This window comes from Chiloscyllium plagiosum, chromosome 29, assembly GCF_004010195.1.
Source record: "Chiloscyllium plagiosum isolate BGI_BamShark_2017 chromosome 29, ASM401019v2, whole genome shotgun sequence".
NCBI classification, from domain to species: Eukaryota; Metazoa; Chordata; class Chondrichthyes; order Orectolobiformes; family Hemiscylliidae; genus Chiloscyllium; species Chiloscyllium plagiosum.
The window spans coordinates 37,994,961-38,020,409 of NC_057738.1; the positions used below are offsets into that span (position 1 = coordinate 37,994,961).

The following is a 25,449-nucleotide window of genomic DNA, read 5'->3' on the forward strand; positions in this document are numbered from 1 at the left end:
CAGTGCTAACCAGTGAGCCACCATGCTGCCCATAGATAATGTTGTGGAGAAAGTGAGCTGGAGAAGGCAGTATGGGAATGTTCAGTTAAGTTTTCTTATTCTTTCTTGGGATATGGGTGTCATGGTAACGCCACCATCTATTGCCCATCTCTAATTGCCCCTTGAACTGAGTGACTGACTGGAACTGCGACCACTGTCGGATTAGCTATAATTGCAACAGATGGAGAAACAGGCTGAATGGCGTACTCGTACATTCCTGTTTTTTGATGTATTTATCAGTAGAGTTTAACTGTCTCTGGTGAACGTGGGTTTATCAAACTCAATAAAGATCACGGTTCTTTATAACTGTGCCCAGTCATCTGTGGTAACTTGTTTCAAAATCACTGAAAATGATGAAAAGGCTGAACCATTTAGTTGGTGCAGACCAATCTGTTTGATAGAAAGTTCATAGTACTCCCAATAGGAGAGACCGTGCCTTTCTCAAACAAAAGGACACTCTGAAGATGTCTCCCAAATTTGGCAAATTGAATCCTGAGCTGAGTGAGACATCAGTCATTTGTGTTTAAAAACTCTTCAGTCTCTATCCTTTCCCAGGTGTGGTGTCGTTGGCTGGGCCAGCGTTTATTACTCAGCCATAAAGCGATCCCTTCTGTCCTGTATCTCCTGTCCAATCTCGTCCCTCTGGTCCACCTGTCTCTGGGGAAGTTAGCATCATGATGTACCACATGACCATAAGGTATTGGAGCAGAATTAGGCCATTCAGCCCATCAGGTCCATTCGATCATGGCTGAATATATTTCTCAAACCCATTCACCTGCCTTCTCCTCATAACCTTTGATCCCTTTACTAATCAAACACATGTACAGTGCAGTGGTGTACTGTGCAAAGGTGGTGAGCTGCTGCAATCCTGGCTGTGTAAAGGCCCCCACAATGAGGAACTTCCAGGTATTTGACCCAGTGCCCACGTAGAAACAGTGATTCATTTCCCAGTGAGGACGGTATGCACATCTGGGTGGTTTGGAGGGGAACTCGCTGGAGTTCCCATCCATCTGCTGCTCTTGTCCTTCTGGATGGTAGAGGTCACGGGTTTGGAAGGTGGCTTATGCTGGTTTGAGTGAGTGATGTTGGAACCTGGGCAAAATCTCACGCAAAACTCTGCCTCCTGGACTGGCTCTCAAATTCTATAATCCAGCCCCTGTCAGTAGAGATGAATCCCAGCTGCGGGATGCTGGCAGGAGCAGTACAGAGCTCCCGGAGATTTGGGAATCTGCCATTAACAAGGCAAGTGTTTCAGCTCAGTACAAAAATACAATGAATTCATCTCAGCAACGATAGTAGGATTAGCTGAGTAGCCAGGGATAAAATGTGAGACAAATAATCATGCTGATGGTTGATAGTCCCCGCGTTTAATTTGATATGTTAATAACGCTTACAAGCTGAAACATGCTCTTTGCAAGAATTGGCAATACTGTTGTTTTTACATTCCACCAAACTTTGTATTTCTATGGTGTCTGTGCTACCAGCTGCATGCTCTGTTTCTGAAACATCAACTCCCTCCCCCCATAACAAGTGTGGAATGTTCTGGAATGTTATCACAAAGGATGTGAAAGAAGTTGCTGTGGTTTACCACAACTGAGATTAGCTGTTCCCTTCTTTTTTTTCTGCATTTAAAAATAGTCATGACAATGAGCAGACTGATTTTTAAATGTAGAAAGTCCCGTTGAGCTGTGGACTTTTTGGAATGTCAGTTGTCTATGTTGTAATTCGTGACCGGCATTTTCAGAATTGTGAGGTTAGAGTCAGTCAGTGTGCACATGGTGGTTAGTTGTGTAATTATGAACTGAACATTGACCCTCTGCCTCTGTGTCTCCTGAGCTCTGTCTCTCTCAATATCCAATCCCTTGCTTCTTTACCTCTAGCTGTGCTATGCTTCTGCCTGTTTCCGTTCACTCAGACCCTATCTCCCCTCTCTCTTGAGTACTCTCTCTTGAGTACTGGTGTTACTTTTAACTGAGGAAAGGTTATCTCTTTGTCTGCCTCTGCACGTGAATGGGTGTGTCAGAGCACATGTGTGTTTTTCACTACTTCCCCTTAGCAGTCGCCTTTTGCCCTCCCCATCTCATGTTTCTCTCCATCTCTATTTATTCCTGTTTCTTTATCTCCTGATCCCCAGTTCTCCTCTGATCATCTCTCTTTTTGTCTTTATACTCTTTTTTTCCCGTCTTTCATTTTCTTCTCATGTTTTTTTGTGCGTTCAGACTGTTAGTCTGTGTAGCAGCACCACAGACAGGATCTTCAAGTCCAGTATCTGAAGTTTATTTACAACACTAAATATTTTCACAGTTTTGCACCTAGTCTGGGTTCTGTGCTAACTGGTGTTACTGGGCATTATATACATGCACGCACACTCTGTCTGTCTGTCTGTCACTCTCTCGCGCTCTCTCTCTCGCGCCCTCACACACACACTCACTCAGTCACACAAGCGCGTGTGCGCGCACACACACACACTCTGTCTGTCATTCATATACACACACACACACACACGACTAACTGACACACTCCAATTTTACACAGAAGGTGACTGAAGGCGAGGAAGGCACCTTTAGACTGGAAGGCTCCTGTCTTAAAGATACAGGCCTGTATAATCGATACCATGAAACCACACTCCGCCTCCCTCTCATAACCCCCCTCAATGTCACCTCTTCTCACTCCCCCTCCTCACTCTTACACACCCCATTGCCCCTGGTGGAAGGCAGAAGGAGGAAACCTCTCTCTCTCCCAAAGCTAATCGAATCTCCCAGAGTAACCCCCAGCCACATCTACTCACCCATTCTCCAGCCTGAACCCGGGATTTCTGATGAAGTGCTGTCTCCCAGAGAGTGTTGGCTGGCTGTGCTTTTCCAGAAACTTCCACCTTTTTATTTGGTGTTCTGTGCACCAGTTGTTTTTTTGCTAATAACCGACTTAATGAATTTCTCTTTAGGCCGACGATTACGGGGGAAAGCTTTCTACTTTGTCAATGGGAGAGTCTACTGCGAAGAGGACTTTCTGGTGAGGCCAATTAAATTGTGACTCTCTGGCGGGTGCTTGGCGAGTGCCTCCTGGGTGGATATATCTTGAGGTTTACACATTATGTATATCATATGGTTGTTCAGAAGGTGTGGGACATGTTGGTTTTGGAGAAAAGAGAGTGGAATTTTAACTTGCAAACACAGGTTGGTGACAATGGCCTTCCAGCTGCCGCCATCTTGGGTGAGGCCCTAGTGATAGATGGCTAGACTAGCCACTTGCTTCAAATAGGAAGGCCAAAGAAGTGCAGATGCCGGAAATCACAAACCAAAGCAGAAATTGCTGGAGAAACTCAGCAGGTCTGCAGGAAGAAAAACAGAATTAACGTTTCCAGTGGCCCTTTTTCAGAACAAGAGATTTTCTAGCAATTTTTGTTTTTGTATCAAGTGAAAGGGCATTGGTCTTGTGCAAGTACGATGACATAGAGCCATACAGCATGGAAACAGACCCTTCGGTCCAACCAGTCCATGTCAAACATCATCCCAAATGTAAACTAGTCCCACCTGCCTGCTCCTGGCCCATACCTTCCAAATCTTTGCTATTCGTGTACTTATTTGATGTCTTTTAAATGTTGTAATTATACCCACATCCACCACTTCCTCAGCAAGTTCAAACCACTCGTGAACCACCCTTTGGGGAAAAAAAATTGCCCCTCGTGTCTTTTTTTAAATCTCTCTCCTCTCACCTTAAAAGTGTGCTCCCAGTCTCGAAATCCCCCACCCTAGGGAAAAGACATCTACCATTATCTATATCCCACATTAATTTATAAACTTCTATAATGTCACCTGGCAACCTCCTGTTCTGTTGTGGGAACAAAGTCCCAGCCTATCCAGCCTTACTTTATAACTCAAACCTTCCATCCTGGCAACATCCTGGTAACTCTCTTCTGAAGCCTCTCCAATTTAACAGTAATCTTCCTATATCTGGGCGTGCAGGTGTTAGTTTGGAGGTTACAAGTGGGCAGAGGGTTCCTGGCAGCGAAAACTCTGAAAACATATGAATAAGGAGCAGCCTTTGGCCATTTGGCCCCTTGACTTTCCACCTTGAGCTAAAATCATGGCTGTCCACAATCCCGCGTACACCCCCTCTCTCATAGCCTTTGACCCCCGCCCTTGCTTACGAAGAATCTACCCACCTCGACCTGAATATTATCCAAAGATTGTCTTTCTGTCACCCAGGGTAAAATTAGATCTAGTACTTTGGTGTTTACAAAGTGAAGTGAGGGTTTGAGATATGGGTTTGAATCCCACTCCGGGGGATGGTGAAATTCAAGTCCAGTAGGAGTCTGGAATTGATGGTGACTGGGTAGCTGTTATCAATTGTTGTAACTGCCCATCAGCCTCACTGATGCCCTTCAGAGAGGGAAATCTGCTGTCCTTAACTGGTCTGTGATTCCAAACACACCAAAAATAAACCCTGGATGACTCTTAGAGTGGATGAGTGAACTAGAGAGCCATTAAGTACAAAGGCAGTTGGGGATGGGCAGTAAATACTGGCCTTGCCAATGGTGGCAATAACCATGTAAAAATATATTTTAAAAAAGTCATCTGATGCCATGCACTGTTCTTCCGCTATGTATGGGATGCAACAGGTCAGAGCAGGCTCAAGGGGCTGAGTAGTCTACTCCTGTTCCTGTTTCTTATGGTGACTCCAATTTATTTTCTGTCTGTCTCTTCCCCACAGTATTCTGGTTTTCAGCAATCCGCTGATAAGTGCTTTGCCTGCGGCCACTTGATAATGGATATGGTGAGTTCAGGATGAATTAATCACTGGGCATGTGCTAATTCTGAGATTTCCCGGCACCTGGAGCCAGTCTGTCTGAAACCTGTAGTCTCGATGCTGGAACTACATTCCATCCCCTTCTCCTTCCCGAAGGCCACAGCTCGTTTACCTTGAGATGGAATTCCTCTCGAAGTTATTTGATATCTGCTTTGTATTTCATCCCACTTTCCTGTCCCGGGCTCAGCCCTGGTTAACAAAGGCGTTTTGCTGGGCATTTTCAAACTGTTTAAAACCAAAGGCCCAGCAGAAATATTTACGAGTCGAGTCTTTAAGTTCAAAGGCTTCTGGTTTTTTTGGGACAGAGCAGGAGCCAGCAACCTGTGGCTCTAGAGTTGGATACATTTCCTTCAAATCCCGTACTCAGTTCCCAACTTTCTCTGGTTAGATTATGTTCATTTAAGGGAATAAACTGCATGGTCTAAGCAAAGAAAAGTAAGAGTCTGTTTTTTTCCTTATTGTGGGATAAAAGGCAAATTGTTTTGCCACACCTTAGGGTTTCAAATGATTGTTTGAACACAAAGAAAATCCTTGTTTTGCAAATAGTTTCAGTTGCACATTATTTCTGGATATATCCTTTAATTGGAGCCTTTACCGCTGTCTTGAATGTAGCTGTGACAATAAATTAATCTGAACATCTAATTAAAACCACCTTAATCATGGTTAAGTTAAAAGAATATGGTTCAATAGATGTGTTTTTATTTATTGTAGAAGTGAATTATGTGTCGCTATCAGACACTAGGTTGTTTGCCAGCAATAAAAGCCATGTTAGCCACTAAAGTTCAAATTAAAATGCTGCTCTTTTTCTCAGACACACTCCCTCTTTCATACAGGTCTCCTCAGCACCTTCTCCCTGTTCTCCCTGAGCTTCCCCCTTGCCCATCAATTATTCCCCCTCCCCCAATCTCCCTCGCCCTGTACCCCTCCCCCAATCTTCGAGGAGAAAGTGAGGTCTGCAGACGCTGGAGATCAAAGCTGAAACTTTATTGCTGGAACAGCACAGCAGGTCAGGCAGCATCTAGGGAACAGAAGATTCGACGTTTCGAAGAAGGGCATGTGCCCGAAACGTCGAATCTTCTGTTCCCTAGATGCTGCCTGACCTGCTGTGCTGTTCCAGCAATAAAGTTTCAGCACCCTCCCCCAATCTCCCTCACTCTGTCCCTATTTTATTCAGTAATGGTATCAAGGATTATGGACAAAGGCCAGGAAATTTGAGTTAAGGATGATCTGATTCTGCTGTGATTTTATTCAGTGGTTGTCAGGCTGAATGGCCTACATCTGTTTTGGGGTCTTCTGGAATACGTGGGAATTGCTTACCTCCTGATGTCCTGCTTAAGATAAGGATCCTACCTAAGGTCCCCTTTTTTTGAAAGGAGTTCTGGTCTGAACTGTACCAGAGTCTCGTGTACAGTGGGCTACTCAATGTCATCAGAACCAGACCACACTCCGTACACTGACGAGATGGACACCATCATTGACAAGTGAGGGCCCAAGAAGCTGCAGATTCCTCTTCACTCACATGTACGTTGTCTCTGTTAGATTCTGCAGGCTTTGGGCAAGTCCTACCATCCTGGATGTTTCCGCTGTATCATCTGTAACGAGTGCCTGGATGGTGTCCCTTTCACTGTAGATACCGAGAACAAGATCTACTGTATCCGAGACTACCACAAGTAAGAGCGACAGCCATTCTGTATTGGTGCCCGGTGGTAAATAATCTGCTCCCTCCCTCTCTAGTTTTGAGCAGCTTTGAACAACTGAACCGTTTTGGGCCCCTTGTCTAAGAAAAGGTAGACTGGCAATAGAATCAGTCCAGACACTTTTCACTCAGCCGATCCTGGGTATTGGAGTATCGAAGAATGTGGTGCTGGAAAAGCACAGCAGGTCAGGCAGCATTCGAGGACCAGGAGAGTTGACATTTCGGGCATGAGCCCTTCATCAGGAATGAGGAATGTGCTCATTGGAGTTTAGGAGAGAGGGGGTGACCTCGTTGGGACATATAGGATTCTTAGACAACTTGGGTGGGGGGAGGGGATGGTGGATGCAGATTGGTTGTCCTGACGAAGGGCTTATGCCCGAAATGTCGATTCTCCTGCTCCTCGGATGCTGCCTGACCCGCTGTGCTTTTCCAGCACCACATTCTTCGACTTTGTTTCCCCTTGTGGGAGAGTCTAGGACCGGGGACATGATTTCCGAGTAAAGGATTTAAAGCAAAGAACAAGAGGAATGTCTTCACTGAGGAGAGTGAATTTGGCAAATGAAACAAAAAAGCTGCAGATGCCGGGAATCAAACAAAAACAGAAAATGCTGGAGAAACTCAGCAGGTCTGTGGAGAGAGAAACAAAGTTAACGTTTTGAGTCCAATGACCCTTTGGCAGAACAGGGTCAGGCCACAGATCAGCCATGATCTCAATCAATGGTGGGTCAGACCTGAGGGGATGAATGCCCTACTCCTATTTCTGTGTATCTAAATCTCTCTCCTCTCTCCAAGGAAAACGGTCCCAACCTCTCCATCTTATCTTCCTTTGTGTTGAAGCATTAAGTCTACTTCTTTGTCCATGGAAGCTGCCTGACATCGGTTTTTCCATTACTTTCCAACCTCCACAGTGACTCCACGTGGCCAGTGTGAGATCAAAGAATCTAAACCAGCCTGCCTGCTGTTGGTTTACCTGCTTGTACTTTCTATTTCAGAGTGTTAGCTCCAAAGTGTGCTGCGTGTGGTCAGGCCATCCTACCAGCAGAGGTCAGTACTGTGTTCAAATATCTGTTTGGTTTTGATTGGATCTTGCAAATTGGGACAGGACTGAGGTTTATTGTCCATTGTAGTCATTAATATCCCTCCCTTCTGTGCTGCTCTAATCCCCCAATGGGGTCTGCTTTCTGCCTTTTCTCATATTATTATCTCTCACTACCACAATGTCTTCGTCCCACACTCATACTGCACCTTGTCGATATATCAATGCAATCCTCTGTCCAGATAGTGTTAATGCAGGTTCCATTGTGACCCCATGTTAACTGCATCTATTTACAATTCCAGCAAGTGTGCCCTTTATTCCACTGACAATGCTTTCAGATTAAGGCTCAGATCTCACTTTCACTGAAACATGGGAAAATCTGAAAGCAGATTTATTTTATTAATTATGCACATCTGTGTTTGGGAGACCTACTGTGCAGTAATATCTTGTGATCCAGTGTAACTCAAATCCTGTTCCTGTGATCCAGTGTCATTTAAAATCTTGTTTCTGTGATTTGGTGTAAATTTAAATCTGTGTTCCTGTGATTTGAATTGTGTTCCTATAAAAAATACATATCCCTGATCTATAAGCCTTTAATCTGGCGCCTCTCAGTGGTTGCAGAGAATAGTGCACTGTTGAGCTCCCCTCATTTGTACACGACTCAGGACTTTGGACGTTTCCTCTCAAAGGTTTTGAGTACTTTCAGTGTTGGGGAGCCTAGTTATCCTGCCAGAAAATAATCAAAAGGCTAATGGAGTGCTGGCCTTTATATCTGGAGGCATAGAAGGGAGAGGCTGAACAGGCTGGGGCTGTTTTCCCTCGAGCGTCGGAGGCTGAGGGGTAACCTTATAGAGGTTTACAAATTTATGAGGGACATGGATAGGACAAAGTCTTTTCCCTGGGGTGGGGGAAGTCTAGAACCAGAGGGCATAGGTTTAGGGTGAGAGGGGAAAGATACAAAAGAGGCCTAAGGGACAACTTTTTCACACAGAGGGTGGTACGTGTATGGAATGAGCTGCCAGAGGATGTGGTGGAGGCTGGTACAATTGCAACATTTAAGAGGCATTTGGATGGGTATATGAATAGGAAGGGTTTGGAGGGATATGGGCCGGTGCTGGCAGGTGGGACTAGATTGGGTTGGAATATCTGGTTGGCATGGACAGGTTGGACCGAAGGGTCTGTTTCCATGCTGTACATCTCTATGATTCTATGACTAAAACCTGTCTCAGCTCTACAACGTCTTGGTTTGACCACACCTGGGAGTTGCTGTGCGCTATTCTGGGGGAACATGTCAGGAGGATTATATTGGCCTTGAAGGGAGGGCCCTATGTAGATTCATCAGGGTCATCCTGAGTTATTATTACAATGAGAGCTTCCTCAAACTGTTGTCGCAGTTTCTGGAGGTGAATTGATCAAACTTTTCAACATTATTAAGGGAAATAAAATTAGAATCCGCTTTATTGTCACGTACTCCATTGAATACAGTGAAAAGTTTACAAGCTGCAGCTTGCGGTTCTATCTTGGGTACTAACGTACCTAGGTTCAGCTGCTTCAGTTACTGTTCTTAGAAAGATAGAGAAATTTAAGAAGTCTAGCATTGCAGATTTCAGGAATAATTTATAAAATGGAGGGAAAAAAGTTACGATGAATTGAAATAATTTCCACGGGTGGGGAAATACAGCACTAGGGGGCAGCATTTCAGGAGGCTGATGCATGGAGTTGGGTCACAGATCAGCAATGACCTCATTGCACAGCAGCAAGGATGAGACTCAATGGGATGAATGGCCGCTTGCTGTTCCTGTGTTTCCAGTGGTCCTGGGATTTGAGAGATTCTGGGAAGAGCTGTGCACACTGTGCTTCCTGATGGAATCTCTCATCATTGTAGCGTTGCTGTGAAACGCAAGCATCGTAGAGAAGAGGAGATCAGACTGACTTTGGATCTTTCTGTATTGACAGGGCTGCGATGAAACCATTCGCGTGGTCTCCATGGATAAAGATTACCACGTGGAGTGCTATCATTGTGAAGTAAGTGTGTCCACTGAAAACTAGAGGATGGGATTCACTACAAACCCAACATGAATGAATCCCAGCCTGGATGGAACCATTTTAAATGAGTTTAAAATGAGCCGGTGGTAATTCCCCCCTCGTGCAAAAAACAATTAGGCTTTCTGCAACTTCTTTTTTTTTAAATTGTGACTGTGATTTGGGAGTTTGAACGTTGACATTTGTTCCATTGCAAACTAATTCCAACAGATATGAGAAATCGGAATATTAGGAGGAGACCATTCAGCCAGATCTTAGCAGGTCTTCTACCTCAACGCCTTTTATCCCACATTACCCTCATATCCTTTCGCAGTGTTGATCCTTCCTAAACAGTTTAGTGTGAGAGTGTACTTTATCCCAGTCCCTTCTCTCCGATCAGATCAATCACCATCCTAGACAGAGAAAGCACGGAGCTGCAAAGGTTAAGTCGACTCTGATTGGTCAAGGTGTTGCCATGGAGAATGCACCAAGGAACGACTGTACCCCTCAGTGCTTCTGCTTAATTCAAAACTGTCTTGCCAACCAATCAGCACCCACTTCTCATGCAAAATAAATTATTGTTCCCTTTTAGACTTGGCATTGTTGAATCAATCGGAATGAGTGCATGAGAGAAAGTTTGGATTCCACGTTACCCTTCAGCAATAATCGCATTAAACGTGATAAAATGCAAGGATCGCAAGCACAGAGTTGACGCTCTACATTGAAGGAGGAAGCTAGCATTAAAAGTGTAGGAGGGCCAGTTTTGATCCCCACTGTACATTCAGTGAATTGGCTGATCTCTGCCAGCTCAATGTTTGGAAGTTTTGCACTTGAGGCTCTTTGGGTAAGGATGAGCAATATTGGGCAGCTCACTCTGTTTAATCCCCATTGGAAAATGCATGGAGCTGTGGATTTTGAGAGGACCTACTTTGAGTACAGCAGTACCTGATGGGCTCAGGGTTGAAGACAGGAATTTAGGTACTGTGGAGAGGGATATGGGTACAGGCACTGTGTTGTCTGTTCCCACATACTACAAGATCTGAGCAGATTCAAACTTGCATTGCAAGTACAATTCTCACTGTACAAGTGCCAGGCAATGACCAGCTCCAACAAGGCAGAGTCCCTTCGTGGTCAGTCACAGAATCACGCAGTATTAATATCCTTAGGTGCTGTTATTAAAAGTGAAGCAGAGCTGTCCTAGAAATATTGTGATTTCAAAAGCCCTCGGAGCTTTCTGCGGTGGGTAACTCCTCTCCCGACTGATCATCCACAAGACACAAGTCAGGAGGGTGAGGGAATACCCCCAACTTGCCTGGAGGAGTGCAACTCCAATAACACTCCATCTAGGACAAAGCAGACCACTTGACTTACACAACATTCACATTGCCTCCCTCCACCACCAATGCTCAGTAGCAGCAGTGTGTACTACCTACAAGATGCACTGCAGTAATTCACTCCGGCTCCTCCAGCAGCACTTTCCGATCTCATGACCACTTCCATCTGGAAGAACATGGGCAGCAGATACATGGGAACACCGCCCCCTGCAAGTTCCAGTCCACGCCACTCAACACTTTTAATGCTAGCTTCCTCCTTCAATGTAGAGTTGGAAATGCACTATCTTCAGTGTTGCTAGGTCAAAGTCCTGGAATTCCCTCCTTAAGGGCATTGTGGGTCAACCTTCAGCACACAGTCATGGGTTTGGAAGGTACTGAGCCTGATTGAGTGACTGTAGTACATCTTGTAGTTAATACAGGGCTGCTACTGAGCATCGGTGGGGGGGGCGCGTGAATATGGTGTTAATCAAGCGAGCTGCTTTGTCCTGGATGGTGCTGAGCTGCTTTAGTGTAGTTGGAGCTGCACACCCAGGCCCCAAGTGGGGAGTATTCCATCACACTCTGTGGATCAGGGCGGCTGTGACCAGGAGGAATTGCTCTGCAGCATTGGGATTGGCATCAGTGACAGACACCCATGAATTATGCTTCTGGGGAAATAGTGCACACTGGTCAGATCACTGGATGAGCAATCCAAAGGGCCAGCTAATGCTCTGAGGACATGAGTTCAAATCCCACAATGGCAGCAAACTGAATTAATAATTTAAAACTAATCTTAAATAGTGACCATGAAACTATAAGCGATTGTCAAAAAATCCATTTGGTTCAATAATGACCTTTCAGGAAGGAAATCTGCTGTCCTTACCTGCTCTGGCCTACATGTCACTCCTGACCGGGTTTAAGACCCTCTGCACTGACTGTGCAAATCACTCTATTTAAGGCAGTCTGACAGTAACATCCTGTCCCACAAAAGAATAAGCAGTTTCACTAAATGACCTTATTTTTCAGCTTGTTTCAATACAGTGAATTATTTGCTGAGTCCCCTTGTTAGGTGTAGTGGGTGATGGAGAAGGCAAATGGTCTTTATAGGGAGGGATGTATTGCTGAAATTCTACAGGGCCTTGGGACCACGCCTGGAATACTGTGTGGGTTTTTTTCTGAGGAGGGATGTTTTGGGTATGGAGGGAGTGCAGTGAAGGTTTACCAGAATTATTCATGGGATGGCAGAACTGATGCATGAAGAGAGACTGGATTGGTTAAGGCCATGTTCACTGGGGTTTAGAAGAGTGAGGGGGAGTCTCATAGGAACCTATAAAATGCTGACAGGGCGAGACATGGCATAATTAGGAAAGATGTTCCCAACGGCAGGTGAGTCCTGCACTCAGAGTCACCATCGGAGAGTGTGTTACTAGGAAAGCACAGCAGGTCAGGCAGCATCCGAGGAGCAGGAGATTCAACATTTCGGGTATAAGCCCTTCATCAGGAATGATGCTTGTGGGCCAAGGGGCTGAGATATAAATGGGAGGGGGGTTGAGGCTGGGGTAAGGTAGCTGGGATTGCGATAGGTAGATGAAGGTGAGGGTGAAAGTGATAGGTCAGAGAGGAAGATGGAGCAGATAGATGGGAAAGGTGATGGATGGGTAGGACTGTTCAAGAGGGTAGTGGCAAGTTGGGAGGTTGGGACTGGGATAAGGTGGGGGGAAGGGAAATGAGGAAACTGGTGAAATCCACATTGATCCTATGTGGTTGGAGGGTCCCAAGATGGAAGATGAGACATTCTTCCTCCAGGCATCGGGTGGTTATGCCCGAAATATTGACTCTCCTCCTCAGTTGCTGCTTGACCGGTTTTGTTTTTCTAGCACTGCACTCTTCGACTCTGATCTCGAGCATCTGCAGTCCTCACTTTCTCCTATTTTGAGTCTGGATTTTCCTCACTACCAATAAGACTAATGGTGTGAGATTTCAAACTCTCTGTTTGTTGACCCAGATGAATTTGTTCTGATCAGCTTAATTGAAACATTTCTCATCAGTTGACATTTAATTCCTGCCTTTGGTTTGAAGCCCACTGTTAGATGTTGGCATAGCCATTATTGAAGGTGTAGAAGGCTTGTAGCTTATTATGTTTATTAACAGAATTTCCTTGTGCCATGAAGTTTCGATTTATTTCTTTTAATCTGTCTATTCAGACATGTTGTGACACATCTATGTGGCTACTGGGACTTGAACCAGAATTCGCTGGACCAGAGGCCCGGAGAATAATACTTTGCCACAAGATGTCTTATTGTATAGTTGCTGCTTCTAAACATCTCAGCCTGGACCCCTTTGCAGCACCCCTGACAACGTGTGTGTCTTAACATCGGGGAGAATGGGATTAATGTTTCTATCCCCTGTATGAGTACAGGCAGCATATGGCATCATTTAATGATGAAATGTTTCTGTGGTGGTATCCGTTTAGAGGTGGTGGAAGTGGCGGAGGATGATGCGATGTATATGGAGGCAGGTGGGATGGAAGGTGAGGACTGTGGGTTCTGTCCTTGTGTTGAAAGGGGTGGGGTTCAAGGGCGGTGGTGCGTGAAGTGGGGGAGGTGCGCTGGAAGGCATCGTTAACCACGTGGGAAGGGAAGTTGCGATCGTGGAAGAAAGAGGAAGGAGGTCACCTGGGACTTTGAGGTGGAATTGATCATCCTGGGAAGAGATGCAGCGGAGGCAGAGGAATTAGGAAGAAGGGGTGGTGTTTTTACAGGAGGTAGAGTGAGAGGAGGTGTAGTCCAGGTAGCTGTGGGAGTCGGTGGGCTTGTAGTAGATGTCAGTGTTTAGTCGGTCACCAGAGATGTAGAGTTCCAGGAAGGGGAGGGAGGTGTCCGAGATGATCCAGGTGAGTTTGAGGTCAGGGTGGAAGGTGTTGGTAAAGTTGGTGAGCTGCTCAACCTCATCATGGGGGCACGAGGTGGCACCAATGCAGTCATCAGTGTAGCAGAGGAACAGGTAAGGAATGGTGCCGGTGTAACTACAGAAGATGGACTATTCTACATAGCCGACAAAGAGGCAGGCATACCTGGGGCCCATGTGGGTGCCCATGGCTACCCCTTTGATTTGGAGGAAGTGGGAGGATACAAAGGCGATGTTATTGAGGGTGAGGATCAGTTCAGCCAGACGGATGAGGGTGTCAGTGGAAGGGTACTAGTTGGGACGATGTGAGAGGAAGAAACCCAGGGCTTGGATACCTTCGTCGTGGTGGAGGGATATATACAGGGACTGGATGTCCATGGTGAAGATGAGGCATTGGGGGCGGGGAAATGAAAATCTTGAAGGAGGTAAAGGGCGTGGGTGGTGTCACGAACATAGGTGGGGAGTTCCTGGACTAAGAGGGACAAGGCGGAGTTGAGGTAGGAAGAGATCCGTTCGGTGGGACAGGCGCAGGCTGAGACAATGGGTTGACTGGAGCAGTCAGGTTTGTGAATCTTGGGAAGGAGGGAGATTCGGGTGGCGGAGGGTTCACGGACAATGAGGTTGGAGGCTGTGGATGGGTGGTTCCCAGAGGTGATGGGGTTGTGGATGGTTTGGGAGATGATGGTTTGGTGATGGGAGGTGAGGTTGTGATCAAGGGGGCAGGAGGAGGAGGTGTCTGAGTTGGCGCCAGTTTTCAGCAGCATAGAAGTCAGTGCCACACACTGCTACTTGTCCCCCTTGTCTGCGGGTTTGATGGTGAAGTTGTGGTTGGAGCAAAGGGAATGAAGGGCTGCATGTTGTGAGGGCAAGAGGTTGGAGTGGGGGAGGGGGGTGGACATATTGAGGCGGTCGATGTCATGGCAGCAGTTTAAAATGAAGAGGTCAAGGGTGGGTAGCAGGCTGGCAAGGCATGTCCAGATGGATAGGATGTGTTGGAGGTGGGAGAAGGGGTCCTTGGTGGGAGGGCGGGTGTCTTGATTGATAAAGTGGGCCCGGAGGTGGAGACGGAGGAAGAAACGTTCAAGCTTGCAGCGTGTGTTGAACTAATTAATTAGGGAGCGTCGAGGGATAAAGGTGAGGCCTTTGAAGACTAAATGTTTGTCCTCCGTGAGGGGGATGTCTGGGGGAATGGTGAACACCCAGCAGGGCTGGGAGCCAGGATCTGGACTGGACTGGATCTGGAGGTGGGGGTAGAGACAGTCGCTTGAGTGGGTGTGATTATAGGGTCAGGAATTATGTCACCAACGAAAGTGACACTCACAAAGGGGGCGCAAGTGGGGCTTATAGCGGTGTCCACAGGGGCGGAAGTGACGTCACAAGTGATGCGGGCGACGTTTCGGTTACCTGCTCGGCGGGTGACGTCACTGGTGGTGGAAGTGATGTTGGCGATAGAGTCTTCTGTGTCCAGGTGAGTGATGTCTTTAGGGGCAGAAGTGGCTGCTGTAGTGGCAACTGCGGGGGCGGAAGTGACGTGCAAGGTAGGGACCGCATCTGTGCTAGGGACGGTGAATCCTGCAGCGTTAGTCTTCCCAGCAGTCTCAGAGTTGGTTGGGTGGACGGTGATCGCGGAGGTAGTGTGGTCAGCAGCAGCTGTGGTCTGTGTGGTGGCAGCGGGGGGAGGAAGTGACCGACCCGGCAGTTGTGGAAGGAGCGGCTGTGTGGCTAATGGTGTTGGGGTGGTACCAGAGGCCAGGAGAAGGTTCTGGAAGGTTCTAGGAAACCCGTGTATTGAGGGAAATACATGAAAGTTTGTTTGACTTGCGTTCTTTTATGTCCGATGTGGTGGAGAAAAACCGTTTGTTGAGCGCATGAATCCTTCTGAGGATGTAGAAACGCAGAGGTCTGTTGCAGGTCTGGGAGAGTGTGGCTGTGAGCTGGGGCAAGATCAAAGGGTCAAAGTCTGAGGACATTGGGTGGGCCATTTAGGACTGAGTTGAGGAGACATTTCTAACATGATTAGACAGAATAAACACAGGAAGGATGTTCCCAGTGATCGGGGAGTCAAGAACCAGGAGTCACGGTCTAATGATACAGGGTAGGCTATTTAGCATTGAGATGAGGTAAACGTTCTTCACCCAGAGAGTGGGAAGCCTGTGGAATTCTCTGCCACAGGAAGAGTTAAGGCCAAAACACTGGATGTTTCTAAGAAGGAGTTAGATATAGTCATTGGGGCTAACGGGATCAAAGAAAGCAGGAACAGGGGACTGAGATGATCAGCCATGACTGTATTGAAGGGCTGAATAGCCGCCTCCTGTTTCCTGTGAAATTTTAGCCTGCTCTGCTGTGATTTTTTTTTTCGCTGTAGCATCACTTTGACACTTGTTCTCTCACCGTTGCCAGGACTGCGGCATGGAGCTGAATGATGAAGAAGACCACCGTTGCTACCCCCTGGACGGACACTTGCTCTGTCACATGTGTCACCTGAAGCACATCGACAGCAGAACACCTGGCTCCATCTACCAGCCCAAATACTAGCCCCTCCTTGAAATGGGATCTTACTGCCCACTAGTCCGGACTGACACTGGAGATTCAAAAACCACCCCCGACCTTCTCTCCCCCCCCCCCCAACCCCCTGAGGAGTCTGGGTAATGACAGCCCCTCATGTAACCTTCCTCACCCACTGAAGATGGACAGAGACAAGAAACATGAGCACCTTCCAGTGTGTAACAATCCTTCAAAGGCTCGATCGTTTACTAAATTTGAAAAGACTGATTGGCTGACGGTCCCCCGTGTTACAGTGTTGCCGTGTCACAGTGTTGCCGTGTCACCAAAATTCAAGTGCCCACTGTCGTACCAAATTGTTTTGAAGTCCGCTTCACGTGAACATTCTGAAGGATTTTTTTTTGTTTTCTTGTATATTAAAAAAAATTTTCACACGTCAAATCAAATTTGTAACGTGACCGTGTTCCCAGAACGGGGAAAGGATCCATGGCGAATGGTCGTGTGTGGGGTTGACAGGTCGTGTGGGCCGATGGTGGCACAGTGGGAATTTTACTGGTCCAGCGATCCAGAAGCCTGGGCTAATGCTCCAAGGACACAAGTTCATATCTAGCCACGGCAGCTGGTGGAATTTTTAAATTGCATTCAGTATATCTGAAAATGGAAGCTGATCTCTTTGACAATGTCCATCAGGGTCACCTTAATTTGTTGTAAAACCCCATCTTGGTTCATAACTTCCTGTTAGGAAGTCTGGCCTGGGCCTATGTTTGACTCCAGACTCTCAGCAACATGGTTGACTCTTACCTGCCTTCTGAAAAGGCCCGAGCAAGTTGCTCAGTTCAAGGGCAATTAGGGACAGGCAACACACGCTGGCCTAGCCAATGATGCCCAAGTCCCATGAAAGAATAGAAAAAATATCATGTTGGTGAGGCATTGTTGTTAAGAATTTGAATCTGTTCTGAGGGAATGCAGTCATTGTCAGTGTTCTTTGGCAAAAGTTTTTTTTCTAGGTGAATGTATTGTGGTCATAAAAACAGAATCAATCCATCAACTCCCTTGATCTTGGTTGGAACATTGTGCTCTTTCTATGTTCATCCTTAAAATTTGGCTTTGAAATCTTCCCCCTCCTCTTCCCCTGGCCTAAACCTTTGCCCAAAACTTTCAGTAAAGTTTTATGATTGTATATATTAATGTATTGAGTCTGATAAGAGCAACTCCCATTGTATCTGATGTTTTAAAACGAAATTATTACAGTCAGTTCTTCTATAATGTGATAGTTATGTTCTTGTGCAACTCCACTTTATTGAAAAATTGTGCTTTAGAAACAGTGCGTAAAGTGTTGGTGATGTAATCACATTACAGCCAACAGACATTTTAAAAGTTTGCGTTGTTCATCAATCGCGTTACAGCAGATTTGCATTGATGAAATGTGTGTTATAACAGAATGACCTGTATTTTGGCCCCAAAGTTGTAGAGATTGAGTCTGCAATGTGTCTGTCAAGTCTCAGAATAGTCACGGCTCTGAGGCTGTTCAGCCTACCTTGTCTGTGCTGGCCCCCTTCAAGAATGTGTTTGTGTCCTCCATGGCTTTCAATCCGAGAGGTTTGTAATGTGTTGTGTGAACTGTAACATAATCCGTACCCCAAAAAAATCTCTGAAGCAAAAAAGTAAGGTTTAAGCATGTTCTAAGTCTCAAAAAGATCCATAAAGTCAAATACTGATTAGAAGATGCTTTAAGTGCTTTTTGATTTTGATTTCACAAATTTTGATTAAATCAGCCTTAAAAATGAACACCCACACCCATCATCATAGCATCCCAAGTAAATTAGCCTGAGCTGAGATGATTTTTTGACTGGCATTATGCTAGCAAAGCTCCTCTCTACAAGAGATCACAAAGTAACCTGCTCGCGAATGCTTTCCATTCAGGTCTCTTCCTTAGGGTTCAGATAGAGGCCATTCACATGTCAGGTCCACATCAGCTCTCTGCAGGGCAAACCAGTCCGTCCCATTCTCCTGCTCTGTCCCTGTAGTCCTGCAGGTTGCTCGACTGTCTGACCATCTCCATCTTGATGTAGTTGACCATCTCCGTTCCCACTACCTTCCGGTGGCAGTGAGATCCAAGTCATCACTTGCAGGACTAAACAAATGCAAGTCTTTCCTCATGATGGAGCTCGTCTTTATTTTGTTGTATCCGTATCAAACTCGTGAGAAACAAATTAATAGTACACTGTAGACAGAATGCCATACAAAGAACACAGCATTGTGGTCAGTTCACTTGCCAACCAATCAGCAGTCTCCTCTCCTTCAGCATAAATATGGGTTTTCTCCTTAAACTGGTATTCTTGCAAATTATCCTGATGTGTACAAGACTGAAAAGCTTCTTCAAAATGTTTTTTTTTTCAGCAGTGCTCAAATTCTGCAGTACCAACAACTATATTGTCATATAGGACATTACTTTCTTTATTTTAAGAAAACACTATTGCTTTATTCAAATATCCATGGTACTGTGTTGAGTAACAAGATTTTCCTGGTTTGGACCACAACACAATATGAAAGAGAACTGTCACAATTGGAGTAGATCAGGATTCTGGGATCTCTAGGCTCAATCTCAATTCAAATAGGATGAAGATCTCCCTGCTGTAAGGTTTCTCTGGGAAGTGATGTTGGTGAATATCTCGGTGGATATGAAACTGCTGTGAAAATTGGTAAACATAGCCTGTAGTAACAACTGTAAATGCCAGACGTCCAACCCTTGAAGCCTGATGTTTTGAATGTGGCATATTAGTTTCCCATACAACACACCTCTATGTTGGTTTGAATGTTGTGGAACAATAGTATTTTGTTCTTGAGAGTAGCACTTGCTGACAATGGACCATGTTCCTGTCCTTTCCAACAGCTTCTGTGGGGGTTTACTAGCCAGGGGAAGTGAAGGGTGATGATATGTTAGAGGGGTGGCAGTCAAGTCAACAATAATCCTGACGAAAAAACAAAAAAAAATGTGAATGCTGTAAATCAGAAATAAAAACAAAAGCTGCTGGAAACACTGAGCGGGGCTGGCAGCATCCATGGGGGGGGGCGGGGGGGTGAGTCAGAGTTAATGTTCTGGGTTGAGTGACCCTTCCTCAGAACTGCTTTTTCAGCAATTTCTGTTTTTGCAACAGTAATCCTGGGTTTGTTTCCCAATGCTCCTCTGGTTTGAGAATTTACAATAAATGGAAGGGATAAACTTCATGTGTGAGAATTACATTTGATTGCTTCGAATTTGAAATATATAGTATTAAATATTAAAGGAAATATTATATTGGGGAAAGAGTAAATAGATGCTAAACGTTGCTGTCAGTCTTTTGGATGTGATGTTGAGGTAATTTCTAATTTAAACCTTAAATAATTACAATTTAGTCACAGCTCATGGTAATATTGGAGAAGTTGCATTCCAGTATGAGACCTGGCTTGATAGACCATAAGTTTTACTTATGCAATTTGTTAATACCAAGTTCAACCAAATGAAGGAGAGGTGGATGTGGGTGCAATTACAATGTTTAAAAGATATTTGGATGGAAACATGAATAAGAAAGATTTTGGAGGGATATGGGCCAGGAGCAGGAAGGTGGGACGAGTTTAGTTTGGGATCACATTCAGCATAGACTAGTTGAATCTAAGGGTCTGTTTCCATGCTGTGTGACTCTATAACTTGCCTTTTTCTTCCTCCACCTTCACTGTCTAAGGCCCTAAACACACCACCTGCATAAAGCAGTGTTTTACTAGTTCTGCTTTCACTACTTTAGCTGCTCACAATGTGGTCTCTTCTACGGAGGCAAGGCCTAGCACAGACTTGGTGATCACTTTGCAGAACAATTCCACTCTGTAAGAATGACCCCAACCTCTTTGTTTCTTGCTATTTCACTACCCCAGCTTGCTCTCCAGTTAATATTTCTGTCTTAGATCTACTATGGTGTTGCAGTGAAGCCCAACTGAAGCTGAAGGAACAGCACTTCATTTTCTGCTTCAACACTTGACGACTTTCAGGACTTGATGCTGAGTTCAACTATTTCAGAGCATAAGCACCACTCTCCATTTCAATTACACCCCCACCTTCCAGTGTCTTGTTTGTATGGGTTTGCTCTTAGTGGGGCTAGTCTGTTCTCTACTCTTCACACTGACCATTAGTACCTAATCTGCATCAATATTACTCCTCTTCTACCAATTGTATTCCCTTCGCCACCTTTTCTGGGGCACCCTACTTATCTGTTCCACCAGCTCATTCTCCCACTTCAATATAAAAAAAATGTACCCCCCTGCCCACTTCAAATCCGAGTAAGCCATACTGGGCTAGAACTATTGACTGTTTCTCTCTCTCCACAGATGCGGCCAGATCTACTGAGTTTCTCCAGTATTGTCTACAGAAAGCTTTACGTGGTTTGTCACTTTAGAACCTAAGGTTCCAAATGATGACATTTTGTGAATCCTCATCACAATCTACGTGCCATTTTAGCCTCCACTCCCATGGGATGTGATTTATTCCCAGGGGTCATTTAAGAGTCAACCACATTGTTGTAGGTCTAGAGTTACACATAAACCAGACCAGGGTAAAGATGTGGATTTATTTCCCTCGAGAACTAGATGGACTTTTATGGCTGTTGATGGTTGTTTCACAATCATCACTGGACTCTTAATTCCAGAATTTTGTTGAATTGGGTGGGATCTGAATCTCAGTCCTCTGAACCTGAGCCCGAGATTCTGGATTGATTAGTCCAGTGCCATTACCACTACACCACTGCCTCCCCATTACTTTACAATTTGAAGCACTGATCCATTTAATGACTGTCAAGTACAGAGGAATTGTCACAGCCACAGGAGGCAGGGAGAGGACGTGCCTTAGGGAATGGAATTCTGCCTTGATCTAGCATTACCCTCGAATAATCTCTCCATGTCTTGTAGGACTCCTACATCCTAAACTCCACTGGTAACACCATTTATCCACACCCCAATCATTACACAGGTGAAATTCTCCTGCAATGTCTCAGCATCGTCACCCTTTAGGCCAGTAATTCATGATGTAATTGAGTACTCAGCAACCCATCCTTGTGATTTTCTCATTCATTTCTCTGGCAGACACTCCCATGTCATTTGTGGGTGTAAAGTAATTCACAGGCAACCTTGTAGCTAGAATTCAGTTAGTCCTCTGCAGCAAGAGACATTACTTTTGCTTTAATACCACCCTCCTAAGCTTGATCTAGGACTTTCTTCAACTTTACAATGTTCTCTTTCTGTCTTACCGTTTGGTTTAATATCATCCAAGAAGTAGGACTTGCCTTTCATCTCACCTGGTACTTGTTCCATGACACTCTGGAAACCTACAACCACAGTGGATGGCCCAATGCTAACCTTTTACAATGGCAGGTAATTCATTGCTCTTGTCAGTTAATACTAATCACTCCACCACCAGTGTTCAGTAGCAGTAGTGTGTACTATCTACAGGATGCACTACAGATATTCACCAAAGATCCTCAGACAGCACCTTCGAAACCCATGACCACTTCCATCCAGAAGGACAAGGGCAGCAGATAAATGGAAACACCACCCCCTACAAGTTCCCCTTCAAGCCACTCACTGTCCTGACTTGGAAGTATATAGTCATTCCTTCACTGTCTCTGGGTCAAAATTCTGGAATTCCCACCCTAAGGACATTGGGAATTTAGCTGCTGTACATGAACTGCAGTGGCTCAAGAAGACAGTTCTCCATCACCTTCTCAAGGGGCAACTAGGGACAGGCAATAAATGCTGGCCCAACCAGCAATACCCCTATCTCTCAAGTGAATAAAAAAATTTGACAAATCTACCTTGTGGTTAATTTACAAAATGAATTGCCACCAGTAGACAGTGAGTAAGTATTGTTCTTTATCACCTTGTTTATATCTCCTCATATCTGAACAGTGTTATTAGAATCTAAGCTGGGTTGGTGAGAATGCAACTTAGACACTTTTTTGTGGAGAGAGTTTACTCACTTCCTCAGTGTTACCCATTCACCCCACTCCCAATGTCAGAGGTGCTCCCTCTTATTATGTGCTCAGACAATTAATAACCACAACCTGTTCCTTTTTTTATATAAAAATGTACTTATTTAACCTATTTTCCTCATCAACATGTTCAAAGATTTTATCTGATTGAATTGCTGCACTTCTGGAATAGTTAGGACTTGAACCCAGGTCTCTTGCTTCACTGCACCACCAAGAGAACTTTCCTGTTTCTTTCAGTCATAAATAAATCATTAGGAGATAGACCTGGCTGCTTTTTGCAATAATTGACGGTGGTTACGTGGCCACCACTTAATTCTAGCTTTTTTTTTGACTGATTGCAAATGTAACCCTCCCCCCAATAGCAGGATTCAAACTCCTGCCCTGTAGATATTAGCCTGGTGTTTGGGATCACTAGTCCAGTGACATTACCACTACACCATCACCATCTCCTTGCTGTCTGGCTTTTGAATAACAACAATGGGTGCAGCCCATTTGCTACTTTTCACTTTCTTAATTACTCTTTCTAATCTATCCACCTCTTGCTGTTTCTCACTGTGTGTAAGGCATTTCTAATCTATCCACCTCTTGCTGTTTCTCACTGTGTGTAAGGCATTTGCTGAACCTTGCAAAATGTTGGTTGTGCATTGACCCTTATTGGGAATTCAACCTTGTGATGTTCGACACTATCCAGGATGAAGTAACCGGCCTCATTGGTATGTGGCTGGAGCTGACTTGCTCATTCTCCATTTCCATCTCTCTAGATACCAGCTACGTGGACCTTGAGCTCTTTAGGAATTCCCTAAGTCTCCTTGCCTCTCTTTCAATTTGTCCCTTAGAACCTACCTCTATCAACAAGTTTTTCATTTTCAGCCCAAATATTTTCTTCACATGACCCAGTGCCATATTTTGTTTGATAAAGCTCCCCTGAGTGCCTTGGGACATCTTCCAATGTGACAGACACTGTAAACATTGTGAGCTCCTGTTAACGTTTTCATCAATCTTGCTGCACAGAAAAACATGTTACTGAAACTCTAAATCCTGCACTCATGAGGACAAATGCAAAAATGCCAAATTTCAAATAAAGCTGACAAGTTATCCTGCAGAGGAACAGGGTGCAGATTTGTTGCAGGCTACTTTGGTATGACCAAGACATTACAATGGAGAAGGCAATGGGGAAGTCTCATACCCCCTTACATTTCCAGATTATTTACAAAAGGCACAAGGCTTGAATATATTCCTTGCAGAGAGCTAATTTCAGTGTAATGTCAATGAGCCACGTTAACAGCTTGATTGGTTATATTAAATTGTTAATTTAGCTATTAGCAAAAATCCAAAACAGCATGCTGACTGTTGGATGTGATTCAGCAGCACTTGCTGAACAATTTTGAGTGTGCTAATATCTACAATCAGATTAATGCAGTCAAACTTTAACATGGCTCATTTACACTTGCTAGATGAGACATATAGTCAAACACAATCACTGAAAACAATGGAATTTTGTTTAACCTTGTGACTTTTAATTACCCAGGATCACGAGTTCCCTATTGCTTTCGCCATTGCAACAGTTTGGCCAATCAGACTCAACTTGCCAACCAATCAGCATCCTTTACTGTTGCAGTAAAAGTTGCCCTGATTGTTTTAAATTTGGCTTCTGTAGCCTTTGACTTGATGAGTGCAAGACAAAAAGCCTCAATATGTCTTTTAAACAACATTGAACTTCTGTGAAAAATCTGTAACTGACCCATTAGAAACACTTGAGGCCAGTTATTGCATTGCTGCTCTCATCGTCATCTGGGAGTGAACTTTCAGTGAAAATGATGTGTTTGAACTATGCTGAACATAACCAACCCAGATTTAAATCTGTGTCTATTTCTAGCTGTCTTGTGCCTACTGTGCATCTGTCACAACACGTTAAAAATGTTTGAAAAGAGAATGAACTCAGTCTTTTTTTTCCCTGACAGTAATATTCTGGTCTTCCGTGAAGACAAGAACTTCTGAGTTTTGTTGTCAACGCACATCAACTCCCTTGGACAATCAGCCGATATTTAACCCAAAGTTGGGTTGAGGTCTTTTTCCCCATTGCATATTGGTTTTAATAGCTCAGCACTGATTGAACAGCAAGCAGTTAAGAAAACAAATTACATGCTGGCCTTTATTATAACAGGATTCAGTTTAGGAGTAAAGGTGGCTTATTGCAATTACTTAGTGCCTTGGTGAGGCCAAACCTGGGGTTTTGTTCGTCTTTTTGATCTCCTTCCTTAAGGAAAGATGTGCTAGCCATGCAGGAAGTGCAACAAAGGTTCACCAGACTGATTCCTGGGATAGAGGGATTGTCCTATGAGCAAAGATTAATTAGACTGGGCCTATCTTCTCTGCTGTGTGGAAGAATGAGAGGTTATCTCATTCACGTGTACAACATTCTTACATGTTTCAACAGTGTAGACACTGGAACGATGATTCCCATAGCTGGGAATGTCCAGAACCAGGTTAAGAAACTGGATTTTAAACACTCAACACAGAACAGTACAGGCCCTTTGGCTCTTGATGTTGTGCCTGCCTTTTATCCTACTCTAAGATCACTAACCTACCTACCCTTCAGTTTACTAACTTCCATGTGCCTATCCAAGAGTCAGTTTAAATGTCCCTAATGTATCTGACTCCACTACCCCACTGCTGGCAGTGCATTCCACACACCCACCATTCTCTGTAAAGAACCTACCTCTGACATCTCCCCTAAACCTTCCTCCAATGACCTTAAGGTTACTCCCCCTCGTGATAGACATTTCCATTCTGGGAAAAAGTCTCTGATTATCCACTCTATCTATACCTCTCAACATCTTGTACACCTCTAACAAGTCACTTCTCTGATTTGGTTTTATTTTTATGTATTTCTGATTGTGGACTGAAATGGGACAAGGGGCCAAGATGAGAGTGGTGCTGGAAAAGCACAGCAGGTTAGGCAGCATCTGAGGAGCAGGAAAATCGACGTTTCAGACAGGAGCACTTCATCAGGGATGAGAGGGCAGAGGAGATGATCTGGGGGTTGCTGGTAGAGAGAGATTCACTGAGATCTTTGTAGAGCGAGGAGGAGAACTTCTTCAAGGTAGGCAT

At 44.8% G+C, this 25,449-nt stretch overlaps 1 protein-coding gene across 2 annotated transcripts in view; it reads left to right on the forward strand.

The window, feature by feature from the left end:
- LOC122564533 (LIM domain-containing protein 1-like) overlaps positions 1-16,631 on the forward strand; it is a 50,291-nt gene extending 33,660 nt beyond the window's left edge. For both annotated transcript variants that reach the window (XM_043719583.1, XM_043719584.1), the window contains exons 3-8: positions 2,984-3,051; positions 4,753-4,815; positions 6,388-6,518; positions 7,537-7,588; positions 9,537-9,605; positions 16,223-16,631. In XM_043719583.1, coding sequence (XP_043575518.1) covers positions 2,984-3,051; positions 4,753-4,815; positions 6,388-6,518; positions 7,537-7,588; positions 9,537-9,605; positions 16,223-16,357 — 518 coding nt within the window. In that variant the 3' untranslated portion in view covers positions 16,358-16,631. The remainder of the gene's footprint in view (positions 1-2,983; positions 3,052-4,752; positions 4,816-6,387; positions 6,519-7,536; positions 7,589-9,536; positions 9,606-16,222) is intronic.
- Positions 16,632-25,449: the final 8,818 nt, after the last annotated feature.